This window comes from Metopolophium dirhodum, chromosome 6, assembly GCF_019925205.1.
Source record: "Metopolophium dirhodum isolate CAU chromosome 6, ASM1992520v1, whole genome shotgun sequence".
NCBI lineage: Eukaryota > Metazoa > Arthropoda > Insecta > Hemiptera > Aphididae > Metopolophium > Metopolophium dirhodum.
Genome location: NC_083565.1, coordinates 1,280,238 through 1,308,169, shown reverse-complemented (window position 1 = coordinate 1,308,169; position 27,932 = coordinate 1,280,238). Strand labels below are relative to the sequence as shown.

At 27.7% G+C, this 27,932-nt stretch overlaps 1 protein-coding gene across 3 annotated transcripts; it reads right to left on the bottom strand.

Moving 5' to 3' along the window:
- Positions 1–32: 32 nt before the first annotated feature.
- On the bottom strand, positions 33–27,378 carry LOC132946134 (eukaryotic translation initiation factor 4 gamma 3-like). 3 transcript variants are annotated; one of them, XM_061015974.1, is made up of 31 exons: positions 26,834–27,378; positions 18,489–18,623; positions 18,371–18,417; positions 16,468–16,530; positions 15,521–15,595; positions 15,203–15,257; positions 14,058–14,368; positions 13,810–13,911; positions 13,172–13,571; positions 9,218–9,357; positions 7,851–8,058; positions 7,627–7,787; positions 7,444–7,548; positions 7,169–7,369; positions 6,313–6,450; positions 5,114–5,317; positions 4,970–5,046; positions 4,761–4,905; positions 4,333–4,627; positions 3,948–4,042; positions 3,742–3,875; positions 3,612–3,679; positions 3,367–3,548; positions 3,093–3,277; positions 2,953–3,032; positions 2,735–2,883; positions 998–1,105; positions 839–934; positions 658–736; positions 426–587; positions 33–365 (listed from the first exon to the last, which is right to left on the bottom strand). In XM_061015974.1, the coding sequence occupies exons 1-31, from the start codon at positions 26,889–26,891 to the stop codon at positions 163–165; spliced, it is 4,461 nt and encodes a 1,486-aa protein (XP_060871957.1). In that variant the 5' UTR covers positions 26,892–27,378; the 3' UTR covers positions 33–162. The 3 variants fall into 3 exon arrangements, with proteins under 3 accessions (XP_060871957.1, XP_060871958.1, XP_060871959.1); XM_061015975.1 differs by lacking the exon at positions 26,834–27,378 and adding an exon at positions 18,975–18,996; XM_061015976.1 differs by lacking the exon at positions 16,468–16,530 and having other exon boundaries at positions 26,834–27,377.
- Between the last annotated feature and the right edge of the window lie 554 nt (positions 27,379–27,932).

The following is a 27,932-nucleotide window of genomic DNA, read 5'->3' as shown; positions in this document are numbered from 1 at the left end:
AATTCCAAAGGAAATAAATGAAAATGGCTAAATATTTAGAATTTTTTTCTTATTTATATAATTTTTTTATAACATGGTATCTACAATAAAATAAAAAAAATAGAAGAATTTGTGTCGATTGATGAATATTGAATACACGCAGCCATAGTTAGTGCTGTAACACTACTCAGCTGTTTCTTCCTCATCAGAATCATTTGCTGCAAGTGAAAGGAAGAATGAATTTAAAACTACAAGAGCCATAGTTTTTGTTTCTAGGTCTTCATCAAATCCAGCTTTGAATTCGTCTTCTTTTTTCCACATTTCAAACGATTCTTTACTTATAACACTATCCTGATAGAGCTTATGGAACAGTCTTAATACCATTCCTTTTGAGAAAAAAAATTATATTAATAATAAATCTAAAAATTAAATAGCTGGTAACTAACCTCCAGGATGTTCAAGTGCAGCAGACATAATTTGAATGCCATATAGACATTGTACTTCCCTTGCTTGGATTTCAGGTTCCGGAAGTGGTTCAGACCGAATATAACAGGTCAACAATTTCACATGAACATGATCAAAGAAATCTTCATATGAATGATTCGGTTCTATAGGTTAAAAATTAATATTTAATAATTGAGTAATTATTTTACTATAAATGCAAAAGAAGTGACTTACTAGAGCATACAATGACAATAGCTATAGTTAATGCTCGCACAAACTGAGGGCATTTTATTATTTCAGCACTGATATTAGTCTAAAAAGAAAAATATGATTTAACATTGATGATTATTATCAACATGCTTAATACATAATGCAATGTGATAATTTAAATAGGCTGGTTAATTATTTTACTCACGCTTATCCAACTGTGCAATACATCGTACAGAGGTTTACTATCAGTCATCTTCATTTTATCATACATGGCAATAGATAAAAGGAATACTCCAATTCGCTAAAATTAAATATATTAAATACAATTGAATAAAAAATACTTACAAAAAGTTTAAAAACTTACATCATTTTTAAAATATTTATTTATTTGGTTATTAGGCATAAATATATCAAGAGGAACATATTCTGACGTCCTCCACTTGTTGTAAATCCACAATATACCACCTAGTTTCTGAAATAACGAAAATAGTTATAGTACAGATCAGGCAAACCGGGCACCATAACATTTATAAGCTTCCAAGGTATAATGGAATCACGGACTAAGATATAATGGACTGGGAACGACAAGGTGGGCGGGTGACAGCCCGCAAAAGGTTCCTCTGTTATCATCAACACTCATTATTGAATGTTTTCAGCACTACCAGTTAAATTTAGCGTCACATTTTGTATATCAGTCATGTCTTATACAGATGGCGCTGTAAACTTTCAATTATGATTGCGAACCCCCCCCCGCATTTGCCTCTTGTACATACTTTCGATGCCACAGATAAAAGCTGCTCGTTTCCAGTCCATTATATCTTAGTCTGTGAATGGATTAAATGACCTAAATAACTAACAAATATATGTTACCCAATATCATTGATTAAATACTACTACAAATAAGTAACATCAATGCCATCATTTAATGCTTACTATATTAATTGAGATTTAACTCAGAAGTTGCACATCATTGACAAGAGGTGGGAATAAGTATCTACTCGTTATCTGCCACCATGTGCCACTGAGTCAAATCTAAATTAAAATACATAGCAATAAATTATTGCATTGTTCCCTATATTTAATGTAATTAAATAAAAGCCGAACCATATATCAAATTTAATAACATCAAGAAAATATCCAATAAAAAATATACTAAGATTATTAATATTATGTCATTTAATAGAATGTAGAATATTAAGAATTAAGAAAAAAAAAAATTAAGTAACCTTTTTGGTAAATTAATTGTTCAACAATGATAATTTAAATAGGTTCTGGGAATAATACATTATTTAATTATTATATAGTTTAATATCAATAGATTACATAACAGGTGTTATATGAAATGATGAGTGTTTGATAATGGTGTAATTAATTCATATTAGCATATATTACAAAACATGATAAGACATAGTAATGCCAATGCAATAAGTTATTGCTCTTTATTTTTGTTTAAACTTGTCTCATAAGTATGCATGACAAAAGGAGACAAGTAGATGCTTACTTTCCCCCCACCTCTTGACAAAAATGACGCAAATCTGTAGTTAGTCAAATCAAAGTTAAATAATGAGCAATAAACGATTGCATTAGCAGGAACATCTATAGATTTTAATATATGATATTATTAAAATAGTTATTTTTCATTTAACTGTAAATTTTATTAATAGGTTAAGAATCCTATAAGTGGTCTATGGAGACCATTGAAATGAATGTGCAAGGTTTTTAAAAACAAATATCACATGATGCATACAATTTTTTTTATATATAGCTCTGAAAAACTCAAAATATTTTGAATTCATATCAAGAAAATTGTATGATAAATATTTCTTGCAAATTGCATACCGTAAAAACTATAATTTAATGAATACCAGAATTTTCTTTTATACAGGGATACATAATTAGTACAATCTTTTATTTTTTTCTGATAAATTTAAAATTTCATAACCCACAAAAAAACTAAATAAGATATTCTACCAAAAAACAACATATAAATTTAAATATTGAAACATTTTTACAGCTCACAAAATAATATAAAATTATAAAATAATCATATAATTGTAATCCCCTCAAAATCAATCTAATAAAACAAAATACTATAGCTTACTTCTTTAATGTTTTGTGTTTCCTTGGAACTAAGAATTTTATTTAATACTTCTGTGAAAAATTTACTAGAATTGTCAGGTCGTATTGATGTACAAGAATCTTTTAAATTATTAAAATCAAAGGAAGCATCCTGTGATAATAATAATGGAGCTATAAAAAAAAACATATAAAGTAAGTATGTTTGTATATTTCAAATACTTGCATAAATATAAGTTTTACCAATTATGGCAGCAATATAGGAGAAAAATTGAGGGTAGTCCATCAAATAATCATTCCAATCTTTAAGGACAGCATCAATTCTTAAAAAAAAAAAAAAAACATACGAATTAGAATGTTAAGTACTATGAATAAATAATTACCCTCGAGTTATGGCATCCATAGAAAGAATTTTCTTAGATAAAAGTTCTGCAAAAATTTTTCCTGTTACCGTTGTTCGGGTAATTGGACTACTATCTAAAGTTATAAGTGACATTGATGTTACAAATTCTTCATGCCTTGTGCGGATCACCGAAGTTTCATCTTCCGATAATGAATAAATTATATCCTATAAGATAGAAAAATAACATTTATGATTATAATTCAAATTATATACTTTAATTGCGTATGATAAATATTATTATCTTAAATACATACATCAAAATTTTGCATTTGCTCATATTCAAGAAGAATGTTTTTACATTTCATATTAATTTTATTTGCTATATTTGAGTCCAATTCCGACACTGGTTCTTCAACTGTTTCTTTTGGCTGTGATGAATTAGAAGAATTTATTGAAGGCGTGGATTGAGCAAATTGAGGCATCATACTCGCTACACCTGATAAAATAAAATAAATAAACATTATTTTTTAAAAATAGGTCAGTTTACTAAATGCCATACCAGACATCATTCTTTGTCTTTCTTCACTTTCTGATATAACAGGCTTCCTCGATGTGTTCTTATTTGACCTAAAAAAAATTTAGGAAATCAATAATAAAAAATTATAAACTTAAAAAATTTATATATTTACATAATCTGTGGAGAATTTGATGACTTTTTATCATCATTAAGAACTGCGTATGTGTTATTGCTAGTAAATGTCATGTTTTTACCCGTGGTAAATGACCATTTAGGTGGGCCTAATGTTAAAACAGATGGGTTGTCCTGAGGAAATTAATTGTATTTAATATCAACGCCAAGTTGTAACCTAAGTATTTAATATAATATTTATATTACCTTAAAACCTTGTAGTTTGGACTGGTCAATTTGGTAATTTGGTTGCCTATACTTTGTATTATTTTGAACAACATTCCACTCATTGTCATTTTGACCTAAAAAGAATATTAATTCAAGGTTAACTATTATTTTCGCCAATAATGTAATTAAATATCACAAGTTAAAAGATATTAAAAACAAAATTTGCATGATTTGTGTATGAAGTGTGTTTTTATCATAGAGTAATTTATCAACATTTTATATTTTCAGTGAGAAGATTAGACAAAATAATCATTTAAAAACACGTAAAAAAAAAAAAAAAACACTAAAAATTAACATTAATTTTTAAATATATTAGTATAATAAAATTCTGGTTATTTATTTAAAAAAATTTTTAGGTACTTACGGCGATTTTTATTTTCACCACCCCTGAACTTGTCATCACCACGATGATGATCTCGTTTTTCAGGTCGATTATAAGCCTGAGTTATTGATTGTTGTTCAAATGCTTCATTTTTGACATCGTTTTCTATTTCGTTTATCATCTTGGGTTTACTATCAGTACGCCTAGGTATCCATTTATCCCTACGTAAATCAATGACATCCTGTATCATGAACTTTATTCTAGATGGAATCTTCGATTTCATATCTCTGGATGTTAATGCTTTCAGTTTATCAAAAGTATCATTTAAATCATACGACTGGAACAATAAAATATATATTGTTAGTTAATCTAAGTAGTAAGAACCGTTTTTATGTAACTTGATTATTTACAATCAATTAAATTTAAAGACATATTATCAAGCTTAATCTTATAATAAGGTGTAAATTTACTTGTTCCAATTCTTTGCCAACAGTCTTTAATAAATTGCATAAACACTCAAGTGGTTCTTCGACATGTTTAGTGACTAAATTCACGATGCAATACAACATAATATTTGGGGTAAGAATTTTTTGTTTAAATAATTCACCAATAAATCTAATAACATACAATAAAAATATATAGAAACTTGACCTTTATTTAATGTTTATTTTTTAATTACCGGCAATTTCCTACAGAACGTTTGCGTAATCTTCTTTCATTTTCTTCAAATTCAAGTTGAAGTTCTTTCTTCTTTTCCTAAAAATTATAATCATAATAAATTAACAACCATTCCACTACCTTGAATGTAAGTCATCAAAATTACTGGATCTTTGCAAGAATTGATTTCAGTGAGTTTCTTAGCAGAATCCATTTCTTGGGCTTTGTCTAGTTCGAATAAGCTTTGGCATTTACTTATTATTAATTTCTTAAAAGATGCTGTTTTACCATCTTTAGAATTAACTTGTACAGATTGCATAGCCGAACATAAAGATGAATAAAGAGGTGCAAAAGATTGTTCTTCTATTGCCTGAAATTAAAAAAAAAAGATTTACGTTCATTAATTTGATTAACTTGAAATTCAATACTAGTGAAGATTAACTAAATAGTTTTTGGGAGCGTAATTGTATTAGTAATACTCAAATTTAAAAAAACTATTCACCAAAATATACATCAGGATTACAAAAATAAAATCAACATGAAAATTTTAAACAGTTTCAATTATTGTTTAAAAAAAGTCATAATATAAAGTATACATTATAAAATAAATGATCTACCAATTGAATAAAGTAGTTATAACTTATAAGTAGAGCCTGGAATTGTATGCATTTCCATGTTTGTACTATGTGTATGCTTGTCTAGGGGGTTTGAAAATGTCCACGGTTCATATTTCACCGTATGAAACACCACATTTTATATTGCATATTTCTTCATAAATGCATATTCATTGGGTTTTTATTGAATTAACTATTTTAATTTAAGATAAACACATTTTAGTAATTTTAAAGGAGACAAAACTCGTCAGTGTCTATAGAAAAATATTGTTAAAATACTGTCATATTTCAATACTTAATGAGATTGGAGCATGTATAGATAAGATATTCATAATAATAAACCACATACACCCGCATTACGGCATACTATGTGGTTACTTCGATGTGCGGAACGTATAAGGAAGAAACTCAATTTTACAACTTTATATCTATAATATTTACAGATTACAAATTAAGATTATAAAATATTGCATTTTGATTTTTTAAGTATTAACATTTTAATAAATCAAATAATTTTTCTTTTTGTTTCTGATAGAATATCTAGTAACTACTTTCCTTCGTGTAAAAATCACATTTTATAAAGTTAAACATTATGCATATTAAGTAATTGCACACTTAGCCACATTTTCCTTGCATATTTGCATCATATTCGACACTTTTTAAATGCATATAAATCTGGGCTCTAGTTATAAAACAATTGTATTACACTCCCAATAAGATGGAAGTATATATATAATTTATATTTATTTACCTTTTCAAAAACTAAATCAATAGTTTTCTCAAGACGTTCAATAGTGTCAATAGGCAATGCCTTAAATCGCTCAGTTAGTGAAGGCATGTTATCAGGAGTTATTTTATTCAAAATTGATCGAACGCTTTTGTTTACTTCCTGTAAAATTTCCATTAATACAGATTAAATTAACAATAATATTGAAATTGTATGCACTTAATGAATGTTAAAAACATAAATTATTATCAACTAAAAAATATTTGTTTCTTACTATTATTTATCATTGTATGATAACATTTATTATAATGTTTGGACTTACATAGAAAAACCAGTCTTGGACACAAAAACTGGCTGCTATGGCATTTTTATTGGTATGTTATCTAACTACAATAACAAAAAAAAAACCTACCACTGGGGCTCTAAAATCAGCAGCCAGCTTGTGTACCAGACTATAATGACTACATCACACCATAATTTAGAGTATATTTACGATAAATTATAGTCCTAAGTTTAATTAATGAATGATATACAGGTTTCTTCAACAATATATTATAGAATATCAATATTGTTTTGGGCGATATTGAAAATAAAAATTAAGCATCGATAACTCGAAGAAATTATTTTTAAAATATATTATACAAGTTCTTTAATATTAAAATCAGTCAGTTTCAGGTAACCTTATTAACCAATGGCTGGGTGCCAGTAATTAAAAATTAATTTAGATTGCAATATATTCAATATTGCACGATATATTACAAATATCAATATCTAATTTCCAAAAAATAATTTGCAACACCAATATTGATATCATTGAAAAAGCATATATATATACATAGTTTGTAAATATTGAAAAGTGTAATTTAATTTTGATTCCTACGTCATTTTTTTGTTCCTCTTCATTTTTTGTTTTAACAACTTCAGACTTGGTAGCTTTTTTAGCAGCAGTTGGGACCCAAGCGTTTTCAGTCTGATTTAATTTAACTTCTTCTCTTAAAGAAAGAGACATATGAATAGTGTTAGGTTTTGCCGTTTTACTTGCAGTTTTTCCTTGACTACTATTGCGTTTGGCACCTGGTTGCTAATAATCATAAACACAACATTTTTAAATTGGTTTTTAAAGAATTTATTAATTCTATTAAACTATTTGCTTACCGTAATAGGCATACCACTACCTCGTTGACTATTACCAGCTTTAAAATAGGAAGGCATAAATCCAGTTGCACTAGCACTTTGAGACCTTGGTAAATTAGATATCCCCTAACAAATTTTAAATTATAAAATACACAATCAATTAGTTTAAATATTTAAAGCATGAATATTTATTTAACAACTTACACCTAAGGAATTATATTGTGGTGTACTAGATAATTTTGTTAAATTACTCCAGTTTCTTAATACATCAGGTTTCTTTTGACAGACGGCTTCACTACCAAGTTGCATCAAAAATAATTTAGAATACATTTTTTTTCCAGTTGGGTTTATAACACTCCATTGTCCTACATAAATATCAAATAAAACCATGGTACTTGTGTAAACATGACAAAATAAAAAAAACCAACCTTCAGCATAGGGTAAATTATCTAAATAACTAGGCATCTTTGGAGCTGCATCTTCAACAACGGTTTTGTGTTGAATTCCATTGTTTTGGGTTTCTTCCGGTTGTTGTAATAACTCTTCCGGTTTTGGAACAATACTCTCTTCTTCTTCATTTTTAGAGTTATGATTATTATTCTCATTCTCCTTGTTTTCTTGTTGTTTTAAAATATCCTATCATATATGTTACGTTTTATATTTATTATATCAGAGTAAGAATTACAAAGACTTCAAGTTTGTGAAGGGTTAATTAACATGTATATTAAGGGTGCTGAACTGTATTCTATCAGCCACAGGACTTAAAGTTAGTATTTCTCAGTGTTCGGACGGAATGGATTGCTTTTTAACACGTTCACTGCAAATGACGCTAATTGGCGTCATGTACCTTGTTATTTAATGGACTATAATTTGGTCAGCGTTACGATTAAACTTTCCGTTTTTTGTCAGCGTATTCTATAAGCATTGTTTCATAATCAAGTGCAAACCGTACACTGATATTTTAATTTTTTTTTAAAACTAGAATTTTTCAGCGTCACAACAAGTATACAAAAATATGATCCGCAGTGAACGTGTTAAAGATCGGCACGATAAACGAATTCCTTTTTATAAAAAAAGAACAAGAAAATGAACTAGTTCTTTTTTCAAGGAAAAATAACAAAATTATTCGTCCCTTTCTAGTTTCAATAATTTGAAATTAAGATTTTTTTTTTTTAATGTGTATAATGTTTATTGCTAATTAGTGATCGTTATTAAGTATCGACATAAGACAGTCGACATACGTTGGTTAAAAATTTAATTTTGATGAATATTTCAAAATAGAATTATAAAATATGTACCTACTTGAAGTTATATATTATAATTAAAAATTAAAGAAGTTTGCATATGAAAAAAACATGAATGATTAAATAAGAATTTTTATTTTATTTGGAACTAAAAAAGGAACTTATTAATTTTCCAAAGGAAGGAATTCCTTATCATAAGGAACTTGCCAAACATGGATATTTCTCTAACAATCACAAAACAAGTACTAATACTTATTTATAATACTTGATTTTGAAAATTAAAACGTATTATATATTACATTTTAACAGTTATAGCGGAGTGTAAAACTTCAATAAATAAGTTTAATGATAATTTTTTTTTTATATCAAATATTATATTAAATTTTTAATTCAATAAAAAAGTATGATTACTAAATAGTGTATTTAATGATCACATTATTTTACTATATTATGGTTTCTACTTGGCTAGGTGAGTAAGTTTTAACAACCCATGACAGGGTTATAACAGACCGGTAAAGCAGGTATTTTAAAAAATTCAGTTTTACACTCACAGTAGTTTTTGATTCAATAACAGGCTCAATAGTAGTAGTTTCAATTGTAGTATCTACTTTTATTCCATCATTGGCATCTAATTTAACCAAATTCTTCTGCTGATTATTCTTCTTCTTGATTTTAGTCTTTTTTGGTTTAGCTATAAAATATAATTAAAATCAATTACATAAAGTTAATAATTTATTTTTAAGAAGGTAATATGATGATAACATTTTAAATAACATCATAGCAGATGTTTTGCCCACAAACTATACAGGCTGCCAGAATAGTCTGAAATAGCCCAATGATGCAAATACTAAAAATAGGTAACAAGGTATACATTTATTTATGACTGGATCATGTGTCAGCCTCTACAAATATTTTATTATCAAAAATTTGAAATAAATTATAGTCTTAGATCAAAAATATATACCATACTACACATAAATCAGCTTTCAAAATAATACAACATTATTTATTTAAATAAATAAAAGACTGGTAAGGACTAATTTAAGAGAAAAATTGATGGGTTTCTTTGAAATATCCTTTTTTGTATAGTTCTATAACGATCACTCATACTTTTTGTAAATCAACTTACCAAATGTAGATCATTTCAAATGTTTCAAAAAAAAAAAAAAAAACTGGGAGTCCCTGATTATGTCCCAAAAATTACAATTTGTCCAGCTAAGCCAATAATATTAATTTATCATTCAATACATAAATTGTCTTGAATTTTGATGTAAAAAAATAAGGCTTTAGCAAATATTTTTATTTTACATACAATTAATTGAATGATGGATATAATACTTTATCTTTTCATATACATATTTTATAAATAGAAGACAAGATAGTTAAATAATATAATATCCATAGGGTATAGGTAGGTTTAATTAACTGCAAACACTTATATTTGGCACATTGGATATATTTATAATTCATATAAGTATATTGACTATATATTTAAGGGCTAACAAGTTAACGAATCTCCAATCATATATAACAAATTGTCCAAGTTCATGACATATTTTGTAAATAATAAGGAAGTTAATTAAAAAAATTACTGTATATAATACACACAAATTAAAAACAATGGGATATTGAAAATTGAATTCAAACTTTTAGATGACATTTTCTAGACTATGAAAAAGAAATGTCAAGATTTTAACTTAAATAATAATATTTAAATCAACGATTTGTATTTAAATTCGATTTTAAAATATAGACAATTATTAAAAATTAATATAATAATGTATACTTGATTTTTGGGAAACAATCAAGATTTTTGAAATAAAAATCGATAAGTACTCACTAATAGGTCCCTTCATATTAATTCCTAATATGACATTCTTCCAATTGATATTAATATTCTGAAGTATATAAACCCTTTTATAAAAATGAAGTTTTAAGAAAATAAAAACACGTGCGCATTGAGTGGTATGAAAAATAATATAACATTTTGAAAGGCAACAAACGACCTCTGCATTCGCAAACAGTTGATACCGATCAGTAATACCAACTGCTTACAATTCGTAAAAAAAAATTAAACGTATGATACATCAGTGTAGCCATTGTAAAATAAATAATATCGTATCGAATTTAATAAATATAAAAATGAACTATATTCAACTATTATGTAAAATTAATTAGTATATCTTGTATTATTATAATAATAAAATTGGTAATATTAAATCTATAAACCTATCTTTTGTCAAATTATTACGAAAAACGTTGTAAGAATGTATAAATACATCTAACCACTTCAGCGTAGACAAACTACTATACATAATAATTTACATTATATAGTCATACATACATTCTATAATTGCTGATCATTTAAGAATCGAGATTTCCAATTAGGCAATATTAGTACAGGACAATTTAGTAATCGTTTGACGTACTTATCAATATTATGTAAGTGTAGTTACCAGCTCATATTGAGGTTTGGCTGGATACCACTATACGAGTGATAATTAATATTTAATACATAATCTATTTCGAAAGAACTCAATTTGAATTCCTTAAAAGTTACATTATTAAAAAAGGAAATATTGAAAATTTTAAAAGAACCAATATTAATAAATGCAGTGTTTGTAAGAAACACGTTCAAAGCAGTGGCATATTTAGGAATGTCATGGGGAGAATCCAAATAATTTTCAGAAAACAGAGCCACGGGGGCAAATCCCACCATACCACCCAATTACTCTTTATTAAATAAATATACCACATATTTATAAGACAATATAAAATGTTTGAGTTTTTAATTATTAAATAATATGTACAAAACAAATTAAAAAAAAGCGGGTAAGTGGATGTTGCTCTGATGTACAGTAGGTTACAAATAGGTCAATGTATAATGAATTGTATTAAACTTGAATTCAATGATATAATATTATTGAATGAGAAAAAACGATTCTGAGCGGAGACGGTTTGTCAGTCTGCATATTTTATATTGTTATTATTATAATCTGTGAGTTGAATTAATATAGAAATATTATTTTTTTTTTTATTAATTTCTTTGGTGATAAACTAAGCGTTAGAAATTAAAATCCCATTTTTAGGTGGATTTTCCCGTGGCATTAAAAAACTATTGAGAAAATCAAAAAATCCCTAAAGTACCATCTTGATCCAATTTGCTAAGAGAATCAATTGTATTGAAATCAAAGCACTTCTTCAGGTAAACATTTTGTACACAGGATAAAAAATAAATAAAATAAACACAAAACCACTAGCTTCATCGCTCCACTCAGAATCTAATATAGTTATGTTATAACTTAAAACTTTTATAAAAATATTTCCTAAAGGTTTGAGAATTTTAAGGTTGAAAAAGATTTCTCTAGTAGATAATGGCAATGTTCAAAACTACAAAATATTTGAATTAAAAAATAATCTCGGTATTTTTGAACCATTTTCGGTACAATACTCATAACAAAAAAAAATCACGATATTAATTGAAAATGTTGATAACCGAGGCTTTGAAATTTACAAAATCCTTCGTATCTTATGATAAAATTTGTTTTTCTTAATCATGTAAAAACACAACATTTAACATGTACGAGACACAAAGTTCTGGTGGATTAATAAAATCAATTAATACAAAACCCTAACCTAACCTAACAGAACAAAATATCAGATAAATAAAAAAACACCAAATTTAACCATTTTTAAATTAGGCCGTCTTCTTACCAGAGGTCTAATCTACACAAAAACATTCATTTTTATATATATATAGACAAAACATAATAATACAAATCAACAAACATGCTGATTAACCTATAGCAACCAATATATACACTGGTGCGCCACTGTTTTACTTTTTACATCCAGATTTCCTTCTTTTCCTAAAATTCTCTTTCGTAAAAATCTTCTCCTAACAATTACGTACATCTTAAAAAAAAATTTGAGCCAAATCGGACCAGACGTTCTTGATTGATGAGGTAACGTATATTTTTCACGCTCCATTTTTATATATAGGTATAAATTATTATTTTACTATACATTAGTGGTAGTGTAATTTTAACCACGATGTACCACTGGGCTTTGGCCCGTTTTATTTAACTATTTGAATTACCATTATTATTAATATTATAGAAATTTGGTTAGCATGTATTATTTAAAAGTGTACATGACATTTTCAACCCAAATAAGTATGACATAATAATAACAATAAACATAATTTACAAGGTAAAAATATCTAATGATTAAAAGAAGTTGGAAGCCACATAGATTTAAAACAAAAGAACAACCTCCCGAGCTTGGAGTACAAAGACAAATAAGTGATGTCAATCCTAGGCTAGAACTTTTCTTTTCTCTGGAACACTTTTTTTTCGTCATTTTTTGAGGGGACCAAAAATGTTGGTTAAATTTGGAGGTCAAACTTAAGTTTCAAAATTATAGCTATTTAAGTTGTAAGTAAATGAGTTGTAATTCCTTAGGTCTACCAACAAAGTTTTAATGAACAAATATTAATTTATTACCTGATTTAACAGATTCTTCATCTGTATTCTTTTTTAAAGGAATAGGATCCTCTGAAATATTGGTGACATCAGCATTTTGTATCTCTACTTCAGGAGGTGTAGTAGAACTTGGTAATATATTTGTAGGTATCGTTTCTATCTCAACCTCATTAACATCTAAACTGGTATCTTCAGTGTTAATAGTCAACCCACCAATATCAATATCAATTGGATCACTTATTGCAACAGACACATCTTCTATGTTAGTAGAATCAATACTTATTTCTTCAATTTCACTAATAACTTCTTCAGAAACCTGAGTGTCAACTTCTATGGCTTTTGGGGGTAAAGTGCTTTCACTTGCCAATTTTTTGACTTGTGTTTGGAATTCATTTCGAACTTTTTCTCCTCCTTCATTATTCTGAAATAAATATATAAAATGTTTGTAAATACGAAATATACTATTTAAATTTATTTGTGTCAATAATTATGTTGTTAGATTAGAAAAACATCAATAAATTAACCAACAAGGCAAGAAGAAATTAAAATGAATAATCATGGGACACATAACCAAACATTAAACCATGAACCAAAAGGTAAAAAAAAAATAACAAGACCAAGCAACTCAAATTGTTGATAATATACATTAAAAAGATTACCGGACTATTATCAGATAATTTAGTGTCATCTTTTTTGACAGCACTTTGTACTTGACTTTGGAATTGGCTTTGAACTTTCATCTTTTCCAATTCATCAGCACTCTAATAATAAACCAAGTATACACATTTAATGAAATTAAAAATGTTTATTCATCTACTAGAAATATCTAATTGTAGATGTGTATTTTTAAAAAAATGTTAACAATTTATACATTTAAAATTATATTTAAGACGAATAATTATCTTACTGGTGGTCCTTGTAATGAATTATTCAAGTCAATTTCACGGCCTGTATTAGGATCAATTATTTTAATAAGAACTTTTTTCCGAACAGGTCGAGAAGAAGCTTCAGTGATTTGCATCGGAGTAGTTGATGGTTGCTGTGATACTTGTTGCAAAGGTTGTGTATTAGGGGCCATATCCATTGGTTGAGACTGCACAATGAGAGATTGTCCATGGGAATTTTGAGCATTACTCATATTAGCTACAGGAGGATTCTGTGGCCCCTGTGGTAGATTAGTCATCTGTATTGGTCTTGTAGACTGGGAATAAAACATGCCTGAAAGTCGAGACACCAAATAAAATTATAGAAATTCAAAATTTAACAGTATCACAACTACAATTAGTATTTGTATTTTAGAGTCTGAGTGCAGCTATGAATATATTGGTTGATTCATAAATATCCGTACAAATAGGGACAGCATGTCAACCTTTAATTACTATAAACATTGATTATGAATACTATAGATTGCTCTCTGCGGTACAAAATACGCTATACTAAATTTACTAATATCCTGATGTACTTATCCATAATTGACTGGGGTATGTATATTATACCAGGCCACCCAGTCAGCTCTGAATAATAACACAAATATCCCTAGTAAATTTAGAGAAGCGTATTTCATACAATAGTGAGTGAACTAGTATTCATAATCATTGCTAATAGTAACATAAATATAAAATAAATATCCTTGGGAATATAGAATGACAGACAGTCTCCACTCAGAACTGTTTATATTATAAGCTAAGCTTCAAATTCAATGTATCTATTATAGTTACTAGAGGTACATTAGAAACCTACTATACAGCAGACTGCTGACTTAATATTTCTGACTTAAGTTAAAATACAATTCATATCACATGCAACTAATAGTAAAAAGATCAAAATGTTTGATTAATAAAAAAAATATGTATGCAACAATAAGTTGCTTGAATTATTTCACGAATAAAACACTATATTTTTTTAGGAATACTTCCAACAATATTAAAGTTATAATAATTAGTAAACTAATTTTATCTAAACCAATTAAATAAATATTTTAATAGAAATAATATTATAAGTATTAAAATAATATCTAAGTAATTGGAAATAGAATAACTAGATTGTAACTACCTTGTTGATTGGTAGAGTAGTTTACATATGGCATTAATACAGCTGTCTGTGAAGCCTAAAAGAAAAGAAAATAATATTTTAATATCATAACAAACATATAGTAAAATATAATTGAATCATTAATATCAACAAAAGAAATCATGCTTTTTGTGATCCATAAATTTGTCAATATTAAATATTGTAAATACATTTTATTGAATACAACAATAACCAAATAGTTTGTATTTATTAATAATATTAGCAGATTTTAATAGACTATAAAAAAAATATATGACAAAATAATTAATTTTTACACGATTTACACTGGAAAATAAATACCTGCGGTGGACTAAATGGATAATAACCTGGGTGGTTACTGGTTCCTTGGTAAGCCATATTGCCAGGCAAATATACCTATAAAAATGTCTCAAAATTAATATTATTTACATTCAACCAAATTTTGAGTCATCCTAATTATTAAGTTAATAATTCCAACTGATGTATTGCTTGAACATAATTCTGACCAAAAAATAATTGTATACAAACTAAATTATGATTATTATTTTTATTATTATTGTCTAACATTATAATCAATATTTAACAGGGATTAATAAATATATATTATTTAATTCCAACACCAAGATAAATGCAAATTTAGTTCAAAACAACTACAAAAATAATACCTTTTTTTAATTTATGTTAGTATAATAAACTATCAGTATCATTATCAAGTATAATACAACTAAATTATTAATAAAGCATGTTAAGTAAAATTATTTTAAACGTTAATAGCTATAAAGCTAGGGAATAACATTAATCACAATAAAATATTAAACATTAAATTAAATACAAAATCTGGATTTTATCATAAATTCATTAAGTACCTTATTTGTTTCAAAAACATTTAATTTAATTTGTGTTCAAACAAAAAACATAAAATGTACTATTGGTAGCACCAAATACTTATGCCTCCAAACTCAGATTTGAGACTTAAAATCAAATTAAACACAGTAGAGTTAATTAAAGTGGATTTATTATTTTCCAATATATATATTTAGATATTTTAGTTGATGGAATGTATTATATAATACCTTTTAAATACATATTTATTTAACTATTTTCTATCGTAAGATATTAAAAAATATATTATACATAATATAAATGGTTTATCGAACTGTTTAAGCTAAGGACTTATGTAAGTCAAACAATTTTACTAAATAAAAGGAAAATATTAAGATTAAAAATAACTTTTTTTTACCAAATCAGTAATTTACATCGAAAATTACCTGATACTGGAAGGGTCCTCTTGGTATATTACGTGGTGCATTTGATCTTATATGGTGGGGTAGCTGAGCACAAAAAGCAAGCATTAATATACATAACAAAAATTAGTTTGGAAAAAGTTAGACATCATATACACTAACACAAATAATGTTTTGTATTAACTTCTGCAAAAATAGTAATGAGATCAATTATTTTTTTTTTTTAAATATCAATGAAATTAGAATTTATTTGTATAAATTTAATTAGAATACAAATAATTTGAGTGAAAAATTGTTAATACAAGGTAAAACAAATACTTTAATTATCTCATTACTATTAATTACCATATTCAGACAATTACTAGCCCAATTTATTAATATTATAAAAATTATAATTGATACACTCAGATAAAAATAAATGTAATGCAATCATATGATACATTTAATTTATATTATTGAAGCACATAACTAAATTTTTTGATGGGTAAATAAATTATTAAGAAATAGTGCAAAGGGCTTAATTATTGTTTGAATGATGGATATTTAAAGGGAACAGGCTGTTAGGTCAGTGAATTTTCTAACACCATAAAATACCACAAAAAAGCTATTTAGCATAACACCAATGTTAAACAGGAATATTCCATATTCAAACACATCATATTCCCAGTCATGTTAATTGAACAATAAAGAAAAAATACTCTTCTGCTAGTTACTTACTGTCAATAAAACTTAAATATATATTTTTAATTAAAAACTTGTATTATTTCATGCACTTAAAGATTTAAATAATTAAAAGTTACACATCAAAATCTCTTTTCATTTATTATTAAGAGACGTTTCTATGTTTCTGTGTCTTAAAACATACAACAGTATTTTCATTCAGTTGAACCAGTTTTAGAATTTGAGCGTAGAATTGAATGTATTAATTTTACAATCATGTTTTTTTTTGTCAATCATCACAGTCTTGAGCAGTAAAAATATATTTTTTCTCCAACTTAAATATCTTTATAATACTTTATGTATCTACATTATTATTATTTAATATACAAAATTAAATTTTCAAAAAACTGAATTGAAAGGTATTAATATTACAAAACCTATTCACAACATTTTAAGATACATTGGAATTGACTTATATAAGTTAAATAACAACTAGTAATATTATGTGAAATAACATAATAATTATTATAATATAATTTATCAAGCGATTTATTATTTTCAAATCGCAAAAATGTCTGCCAGCATCACATAATTATATTTCTACTAAAGATAAATCATATTAGTAATAAAGGCGATAGAAATTCAATTTTTAATACATGTTTTATCATTAAAATTACTGTGAAATGTCTGATTTTTCTCCCCCTTGCACCGGAAAGAACTATTACAATTTGCTACCTGAAGCTTGGCTAGAAGTTGATGATAGAAGCATTTATTTAGTCTTAAAAAAGCAAAAAAATGCATCATCACAAAACTAATACATTTATTACTCCGCTTAGAATCCAAAAACAGATTTAAACACACACAGAGATAAAGTTTTTATCATTCAGTTTGATAATAAATGCATTATAATATTAAAGCAAACAACACATAGTTTGTTCTGCTGAAGACAAATTTTCTTTTATTGTATGTTTGTAAGACTAAGGCAACTCATGCTGGTGTGATTTCCTCATAAGTAACATATATTTTATTATTTTATTACATTATTCATGTATAACTTTTTCATGATATTTAATTACTTTCTGTAATTTAATATTGTTCAACTACCTATATCCCATTTTGTAGACATTGTTTCATGATTATAATTATAAATGTAAATTTATAAAATAAAAACTATTAATTTACTAATACAATAATGCAAAACCTATAATTATTATTTAATAAAATTGTTTAAAAAGTACTATATATTTAATTGCATAAATATACTTACAGTTTGCTGTCTTTGAGAAATATGTGCAGGCACCATTTGGATTTGACCTAAAATAATTGTTAAATTTAAATTTAATAATACTATTTTTGATTGTTTAAATATATTATATTTTACTTACTGTGTGCCATATTAGTCATATGATTATTTTTCATATCACTAACGTTATGTGCACCTGTATTTACATAATGTCTTGGATTACGCGGTCCACTAATTATATACCCCGGATTTTGGACCTGAGGAAACTGATTAGGGTCTGAAAAAAATATACATATAAAATTAAAGATTTATTATAGCAATTTGTATTTTAAATTTAAAATTTGTTCATAGAAAAAACCAAAAAGATATTTGAAAAATATATTAGGTACATAAAATGTATTTTGACAAAGATTTGTCAGTTTATCAGAAGTTAGCAGCATTTAAATTAAATCAATAATTATCATACATAGTAATACAATTTAATAAGTATTGATAATTAATATTTTGATATTTTATAATAATAAAATACACCACATTAATATTTTATACAATTAAATAGATTCATTGTTATACAGTGTATCAAATAAATATATAATATAAGTATTTCTTAAAATAAATACTATCGTACCATTCATGATATAATGTATTAATAAAAACTAAAAAAACATGTACATATGTAAATATGTTATGGTATACCATAGAAGATCGAGATCGGATGTACAAATAATTAAATTAATAATTATTATGGTATATAAAACAAGTTAGAAATATTTCACGTCTAATTGTTTAAAATAGCTAAACAAACGTGGCAGCCAGGCTGGCATAACCACTACTACCTTCAGACACTACCTATGCACATGAAGCAACAGCTGTTCCCCCCCTCTTTATAGTATTACGACAGCGGAACAGGGCTTCTTAAACCATGATATTATAAAACTTTTAATTATTATTGTATAAAGATTATTATTTACTATTAAAATTAAAATATTTTATTTAAATTATCTTAATAGTAGGTAGGTGGTATGTAAAATTAAAAAAAACACGTACTTATTTTATCTATTAATCTATATGATTGTGTGACATAATGTTTTTAATTGATTTGTTTAATAATATTATAGTATAATTATAGCAGTGTAACCACATTTATGTAATACAAATTATATGTTGGTTAATAGAATCATTCGAATTTTGTAAATTACCGATTTAGTCACGATTATTCTTGCTATTGTTACAACTTTATTACCTTATTATGTGCTATTTGTATTGATAGTTTATAACTAGAAAATTATTTTGATTGATAAAATATTTTAGATAGTTACTTAGTTTAATAGTTTACAACCCAGGAAATATACAATGGTTTAAAAAAAATACTCTATAACTAATATGTTAGTTAGATTTTAGATTATTAGGTATGTATTAATTTTTATTTTTAAATTTTGAATGACTACAAACAACATGACAGAAAACTTTAAAATACGTAAAATATTAATTTCTATTTTCAGGTTAGGTTTTTCCAGAACTAACCGAATGAGAAGACAAATATTAATAAATAAATAAATTGTTGGTACTCCAGACAAAACAATATACCTAAATAAAATGTTGTACCTAATCAGAAACAGAAAAATATACATTATATACCTAATTAGAGACATAATATTTATTTATAGATCGTAGTTATATTATTTATAATAATTATAATATAGGTAAAGCTTAAAATGAATCGTTAAAATTTTCAAATTTAATGATAGGTGACAAATTTTTTTACATTAAAAATATTTCATTTGAAGGCTATGAAAGTTAAATTTTAAAATCAGAACACAGAGCATGACGGATGAATGTATTGGTTTAAGAATAAGATTTATTATGTCTGATATCACCTTTGGTAATAACTAATAATGCTTTATCTTCAACATTGAAGGGGGTCTCCATAGTTGCATAGCTCCATAGTTTGCATTCTGTTGCAAATTGGATCTATACTTGGCCAAAAATAGAATAATGTGTGTTTAGGTACACTTTACCTATTATTATAAAATATAAATGTAATAATGCAATATAAATCATAATTACCTATTGGCGATTGAAATTGATAAGATGTAACGGGGACGCTGTGTATCATTTATATGTTATTTTTCATGTTCCCCGTTACAGAACCACCCCCGCTGGACTGATAATTGATAAGCTTTCAATCGCCAATTGCACGGTTTAAGATATACTTAAAGGTATATCTTAAACAAGGTCTTAAACCGTGGCCAATAGTATTATCTGTTTATAATGAATATGCACCTTCCTAGTACTGTTCAAAATAATCGGGAAAAATTGAAAAAAGTAGTATTTACAAAACACCAGTTTTATCAAAATCGATTTTATGTGTTTGGTGTAATTCAAACACGATGAACATTAAGAGGACGCAACACCCGCATGTGTTGTCTCCGTCTTACAAACGCGTAACATACCAAATTCGCGCTCAGAAATTCAAGTTTTATGAGCATTTTTAATTTACATTTATTGTACACGCTATAACTCACTTAAAAACTAAATTATCGTAAAAAAATTTCTAACAAAACTCAGATAAAGTTCTTACCATCAAGTTTCATAATAGGTCGAATCACTGTAATTTTTAAGCTAATGGCATAAGACTTGAATTTCTGAGCGTAAATTTGGTATGTTACGCGTTTGTAAAACGGTGACAACACATGCGGGTGTGGCGTCCTCTTAACTAAATATAATTTCAAAATATGTTTTTTTTTTTTTTTTTAATTTCAAAATATGTTGGCTCTTATTGATAGACATTTGAAATATTAGAAATATTTTTTTTCTAGATTATATCTGAAATATATTTGGCATTATTTAGTTTGACTTATGGCATTTAATAGTAGGTAACTTTAAAAAAAAAAATAGAACTTGGCTTGATTAGGGCCCGACTGGCCAACAGGAATATCTCCCTTAGAGGGCACCACTCCCTTCTAAAAACCAGGTGAAAACCGAGGAGCGAAAAGTTACAATCACCCTGTGGCAAGGAAGATAGTACGCCTCATCCAAGGCGTCGTGGACGCGACTTGTAATCCCGGACGTAGGCAGGTGGCTTGGGAGGACCGTGCCAAAAGTGCCTGACATACCATATGACCCAGGCATTTACGGGCCTCCGTTGCTTCCAGCACTATCTGTACTGCATGGGCAGGGCCGTCAGCCCACGCTGCTACCAATGCGATGGAGAGTCCGACACGGTCAATCATACCCTGTTTGAGTACCCGCACTGGTCTGGACACAGGGAGGATCTAGAGGTCCGCCTTGGCCGCCGCCCGAGTTTCGCGGATCTGCCGGACATAGTCTGCGAACCGGCATTTAAGAATCTTCCCGTCGACCCGGAGCACTGGGAAACAATTCTACGGGTCGCCGAGGTGACCTTTGTAACTCTTTATAAGATGGTCGAGGACTTAATGACGATTAAGGAGGATGAGGTGACAAGCTGCCGAGAGTAGGTGAAAGGAACTCCCGAGACCACTCTCCCTCCCCACCAGGTCAATACTACAATCCGCGGACTGAAGAAGAACGCGAAGGACGACAACACGAGATTCCAGGGTGGTGGACTCCGGTCGGCCCGCGAAACCAATTGCATAGGGCAATGCCCTAAGCCATATATATATATAGTTTAATTGTAAGCCCACCTCACCCAGGCGGACACACTGGTAGCGGAGCGGGGTGCATCCCAGAATGTCTATTGCTGTGAAATAACTTTTGTTTTTTTTTTTTGCACAATAAACGATGGTGACCGGGGGAGAAGCAATGCCAAAACCAGTCCCTCCCCCGGTTCTTGATAACACGGGGAAAAAAGAAAAAAAAAATATTTGTTGTCTCCATCTTACAAGTGCATAACATTGAAAATTTACGCTCAGCAGATCGCGTTAATCTCAGTTAGTTTAAAAATTAAAAGTGAATCGGCCTATTATGAAACTTGATGGTAAAAACATTATCTGTGTTTGAATTTTATTTTTTTTACGATAATTCAGTTTTGAAGTGAGTTATGAACATTTTTAATTTACTAAAAAATTGAACTATTGTAAAAAACTCACATATGAAGTATTATGATTTATGAACACAGATAATGTACTTACCATCAAGTTTCATAAAAGGTCGACTCACTCTAATTTTAAAACTAACGGAGCTAAACGCGTTTTTCTGAGCGTTATTCCTAGTTTTTATCTATATTATTATTTAAGTTGTGTAAGAGTAACAAATCATTGTAAGAAAAATAATAGGATATCTTAAATCTTTATAAAAGATAAAAATAAAAACAATAATTGCCACAACTACAAATATCTACTATATTATTTTCAAATGTATCTCTATAGGCCCAGACTAGGAATAACCGAGGGAATGACTTATAAAAATGAATAGCAGAAAATAAGGATATACCTACTCACTATCATACTGTTATTATTAACCATAAATGCATAATCATGAAAAATGGGAGGTATTTTTTTTTAAATGAAATATGGAAATTTAATTATAAATTTAACTATAACAAATACTTCTAATATTTTAATTCCAGGCTTTGGGTACCTACATAATAAACTACAAAAATTACCTATTAAAAAATCGATTTGTTGTAGACATAAAAATATTTATATGCTATACTATACTATAGTATATTTATATACTTATTATTATGTTTGTTTTACTCACTAAACGCCTGACCAATGTTGAAAATTATTCACAAAATGTAGGAGGAAAGAAACTTTACTTAACATTAATGAACAGTTTACAAATTAATATAGCAGCAATAGGTATTAAAAAATGATAGGCTACAGATAAAAAGAGACCATATGGCGTGATTATTTTATATTGTTATTAATCTAAATAATCAATACTCCTACCACTTAAATATTGTTTCTTATCTTAATAATATAAAAAAAATAAAGTAAAAACATATTAAGATATTAACTCTAGGCACTATTTGGATGGAACTTGAAAGGGTTTAGTCCATTAAAAAATGCATATTATAGCTTAAATATTAAACGGGGTATTAAATCTTGCATCAACTACCTCATGTATGGTAAACGTGGGCTTTGTTTTTCATCTAATTATAATTTTGGTTTTTTTATTATTGACAAATTTAATTACAATAGCGCGGAGATTAGAACAAGGATATCAAGCACATACAGTGACTCGCCCCTAAATATTTAGGATGACTTAATTTCACAAGCTGCACTGCAGTCGCAGTATCTGTAGCTTACTTAACATGTGTTAAATAGGTATTGTCATATTAATAACATTTTATTAGTTTAAAACATAACCAAATTTTGACACTTAAAATGTAAAGTTTTAATATTATTAAAACAATATTTTTTCACTTTTTTTAACTTATACAGCAATTTTTTTTTATAGTATTATATAAACCAAAGCTGCAAGTTCTATAGATTTGTCCTTGCAGACATCACCTGGCATGGCTTTGTAGGTCACCAGACCAGCGTTTTACTGAGGAATATTTATTGGCCCATAAGGTTACAATTTTAACATAAAAATGTGTATTATTTTAGCTTTTGTGGGATGTATAGTATTTCAGTAATGCATTTGTATATGTATTTTGGTATTACTGTATTAGATACATACTGTTATCATAAAAATGTTGACATATATTTTTATAAATGTATAATACGATTTAAGATACTTTCTTAAATCGTGATGTATAATAATTTAATTTTAATCATAATCATTGTATTACAATACTAAGATAATATGGAGATTCTGTAAAAGGGGAAATTTTGAGGCTACAGTGCCATCTAGGTAACTTTTTTCATCCTGACACCTAATTCAGTTATATATAATATATATTATACCTATTTAATCTATTAAAATGATGTTATATAATTTTAAGAATATACACCTGGGTGAATGATTCACCCAGTGGTTCAGGTCGATCTGTCAATTTCCTCTTTAACACAAGATATGTACGAAAATCAGACCGGACCTCCAACACCTACCAACTATGTCGTTTCGAGTTCATATTATCTCTTTACAGTGACTTCCTGTACTTATGAACATTGCCACACCAGAAGTCCATAGATGGTCCACATCAATAGTACAAATGATTCAGAAAAACAATAATTCGCCCAGTCTTACATATTTATGATAATTTAACTATATAATGCACCAAACAAAATAAAGAAATCCAGACATCTACTCCTACGTGGTTGATACAAAATAATACAAGCATAACAGAAGATGTAATACATATAAGAGGGATGAAATAATAAACATTAACTAACTTTTGGTGGAGGAATAGAAGAAGACATAAGGGTGGGAAAAAAGTACTAGATTGGCAATTACCTCGCAATTACCTTACATGATTATAGCTATTGTCATTGTTATTTTGGTAGTTTCATAAGTTATTTACATTACCCTATCTATACGAGTATTTGTTTTATTATATTATTTATGTATCATATATTTATACAGAATATGTCTTCCAATAATTGTACTAATTAAGTCATATTTTGTTAAACTATATCGTGTTCACTGATTTGGGAACACTCAATTTCTCAGGTGGATTATGTTGGATGGAATACACTTACAAATGTTGAACCCTTTCCACTAAAATACGCAGTAAAAATTATATTCATTTAAATATCAAGTGTATATTCGATACAATGGGCGTATTACACACAATACTTACTTAAATTAACTACTTGGTTGGTTACCATGAATGATCTTAAATAGTGAACAGTACTGTATATATTTATTTATTTTAATTATAGTATTAATTACATTGATACTAATAGCCAAAATAATAAAATAAGATTCTTTTTAATGAGATGTAAATTTACTTAGTGGAACTAGAATCACAATAAAAATAACATTGTTCTTAATGACCTTATAACATAAACTAGGAAATAATTTTTATTTGCACTTAACTATTAACTATTGTAGAAATAAAATTATGTACCTTTGCAAAATCATTTTTTTTTATTTAATTCTAGATTCAGTACTTTCCGAAGTACTTTCTAATTAAAAACCCTAATTTAATAGGTTTATTGCCTATAGGTATTTGAAATGTATTAACAATTATTTACCTAAGCATTGATAACAATATTAACCTAATAATGCTATGAAGGTACTGACTCAAAGACAGGAATTTAATATTCTTAAACTTCAATATTCACTGTATTAAAAATAAAAGAAACTTTAAAATAGGAATAGTTTTAAATGTTACATACTTTCCATATTAAACCCAACCTCTCCCCCACCTTGCAAATGGCCATGAAGGTATTATTATATTGTCATCAAATTCCGAATAACTGTGTGGTCTGTGTTCAGAATTTTCTTGTTATTAACCAAATTAAAAAATACTGTTAAGGTAAAATTATTTCACTAGTCAAATCACATTTAAATAACCATCAAACACAAGATGAAGTAGTTGAATATTTTAAACTATTCAGTATATTGTGGTAATGGGTCAACCCAAATGGTTAAACGTAATCGTTCTATTTACCATAATAATATAATTTTATATTGTATAGGGAGTGGTTAATATCATACATAATAAGAACTACCGAACTACCTAAATATTAAGATTTAACTATTAGGCATCTATCCTTACATAAAATAAATCCAAGCTATTAGAAATTCAATGTTAAATTACAACAAATACAGAGTATTTTCAAATTACCTACCTACTTATAATTAAGTTAGTACTGAAATATAGCATAATACTAACAGACAGATGAACAGCTAATACCTCACTTATAATATCTAAGTAATTATGTTGTACTCTTGAAAAATGTATATAACAATAACTTGGTAATACATTTTAAAATCTGCTATTGAAAATATGAATCATCATTTAAGTACCCATTTCATTTTAAAATCCAATAATTTGCATTCCATTATTCATGAATAAAAAAGTAGGTTCCCACCTACCTAGGTATGCAATTTTAATAAGATAAGGTAAGTTAAAGTATGGTTTCTATGGTTAAAACTATTAAATGATAATCACTGTTCACTAGAAAACATTGATTAAAACTGCATCACAATAGATCGGGGGAGCCAATTGAGATACATTTAAATGCTCGATAGGTATGTACTATCATTAACACTATCCGTGGAGTTCTAAGATAACCTTTGGCACCTAATTAACAATGTACAAAAATGCTAACAACTTGATCTGGCATTCTACCGTTGCAGAAAATTTTAAATTAAATGTATTTTACTGGAATTTAATCTATACCTACTAATATAACATGGTAAGTAAATTAATTTACCAATAAATCAATGTTTTCACAATATAACAACACTTGAAGTCAATCCATATGAACATATTTATTTAATGTGGAAGATTGATATTGTGATAACATTAAAGTTGGGTCCTACCTTCACTTCATAAATTTTAATATCTACAATTTAATTCGAGCTCAATAAGTTATTACTTGGCGTTATTATTATAGGTCGAGGACATCGGAAAACTAATAATCGAAGATAAACATTACTAACTTGGAAACATCCCTTCGAATTTTCTTTGATGACTCTGGTTTTGGCCTCGATTGTTCATGCTCACTGCGATCGTTTGTGAGATGCTACGTTAGCGCCGAACCTCGGTATTCCGGTAGTTGACGATATTAACCTGGCTAACATATCGTATCAGTCGTGATTCGTCGATGGACGAACCGATCGGAAAATAATCATCACAAATATACACGAAGCGCACGGAACGCGATCAGGATGGATAAAAAATCAAAAAATGAATATAATATACGGTTGGCAGCCAGTGCCAAATTGGGTTGGGCACGAATTATGTATATAAAATATACGAAATTGCTGTAAAAAATTAACTACTTTGAAAAACACGACGAGAACTAATACTAAAACTATACAGACGATAACACACAACGTTGGTAATAATAAAAAAAGAAACAATTCGTGTTTTTAATAAAAAAAATTGATATAAAATGGGTTATAATATTTGACGTTTTACACAGCCATATTGCATACGAAATTTTTAACAATACGCACGATGCAGTCACTGGCCACTGCAAGCTTGTTTGTCATGTGAACGGGGGGAAAATCGGTGCCACCAGACCGGCCAACCTCTATGGTGGTAAAGTGGTAACTATCGACTAACTCGATTAAATTTGATGTTTTCGAATTCGTATAAAAATGTATCGTTTGTATCGAAATTTTATTGTCGTCGAGTTAAAATTAAAAATGCATAAGACTAAAATGTATTGATAATGAATGATTATCGAAAACAAAAAAATTATGAGTAGATTTATTTACCCGATTATTTCTTTTCGATTATTTCTCGACTTCACACGCCGAACATGTAGACATGTAGTTGAGAACCACTGAAAACTGCTATGTTTGTGGAACTTTGAAAATGACTGATAAGTGATAGCGTCACGTACACGCGCAGTCACTATCCACAGGACTCGGTGGAGTGTGGACCCGGATTATCCGGATCGATGATTATTGAATAATATATAATATTAATATATTAAACAACGATTTAAGATCTCTCTATATTATCTTTAATTTACTTTACTTTAAATCGGCTGCTGAACAGTAATGTCAGAAACTAGTTAAATTAGTAAAA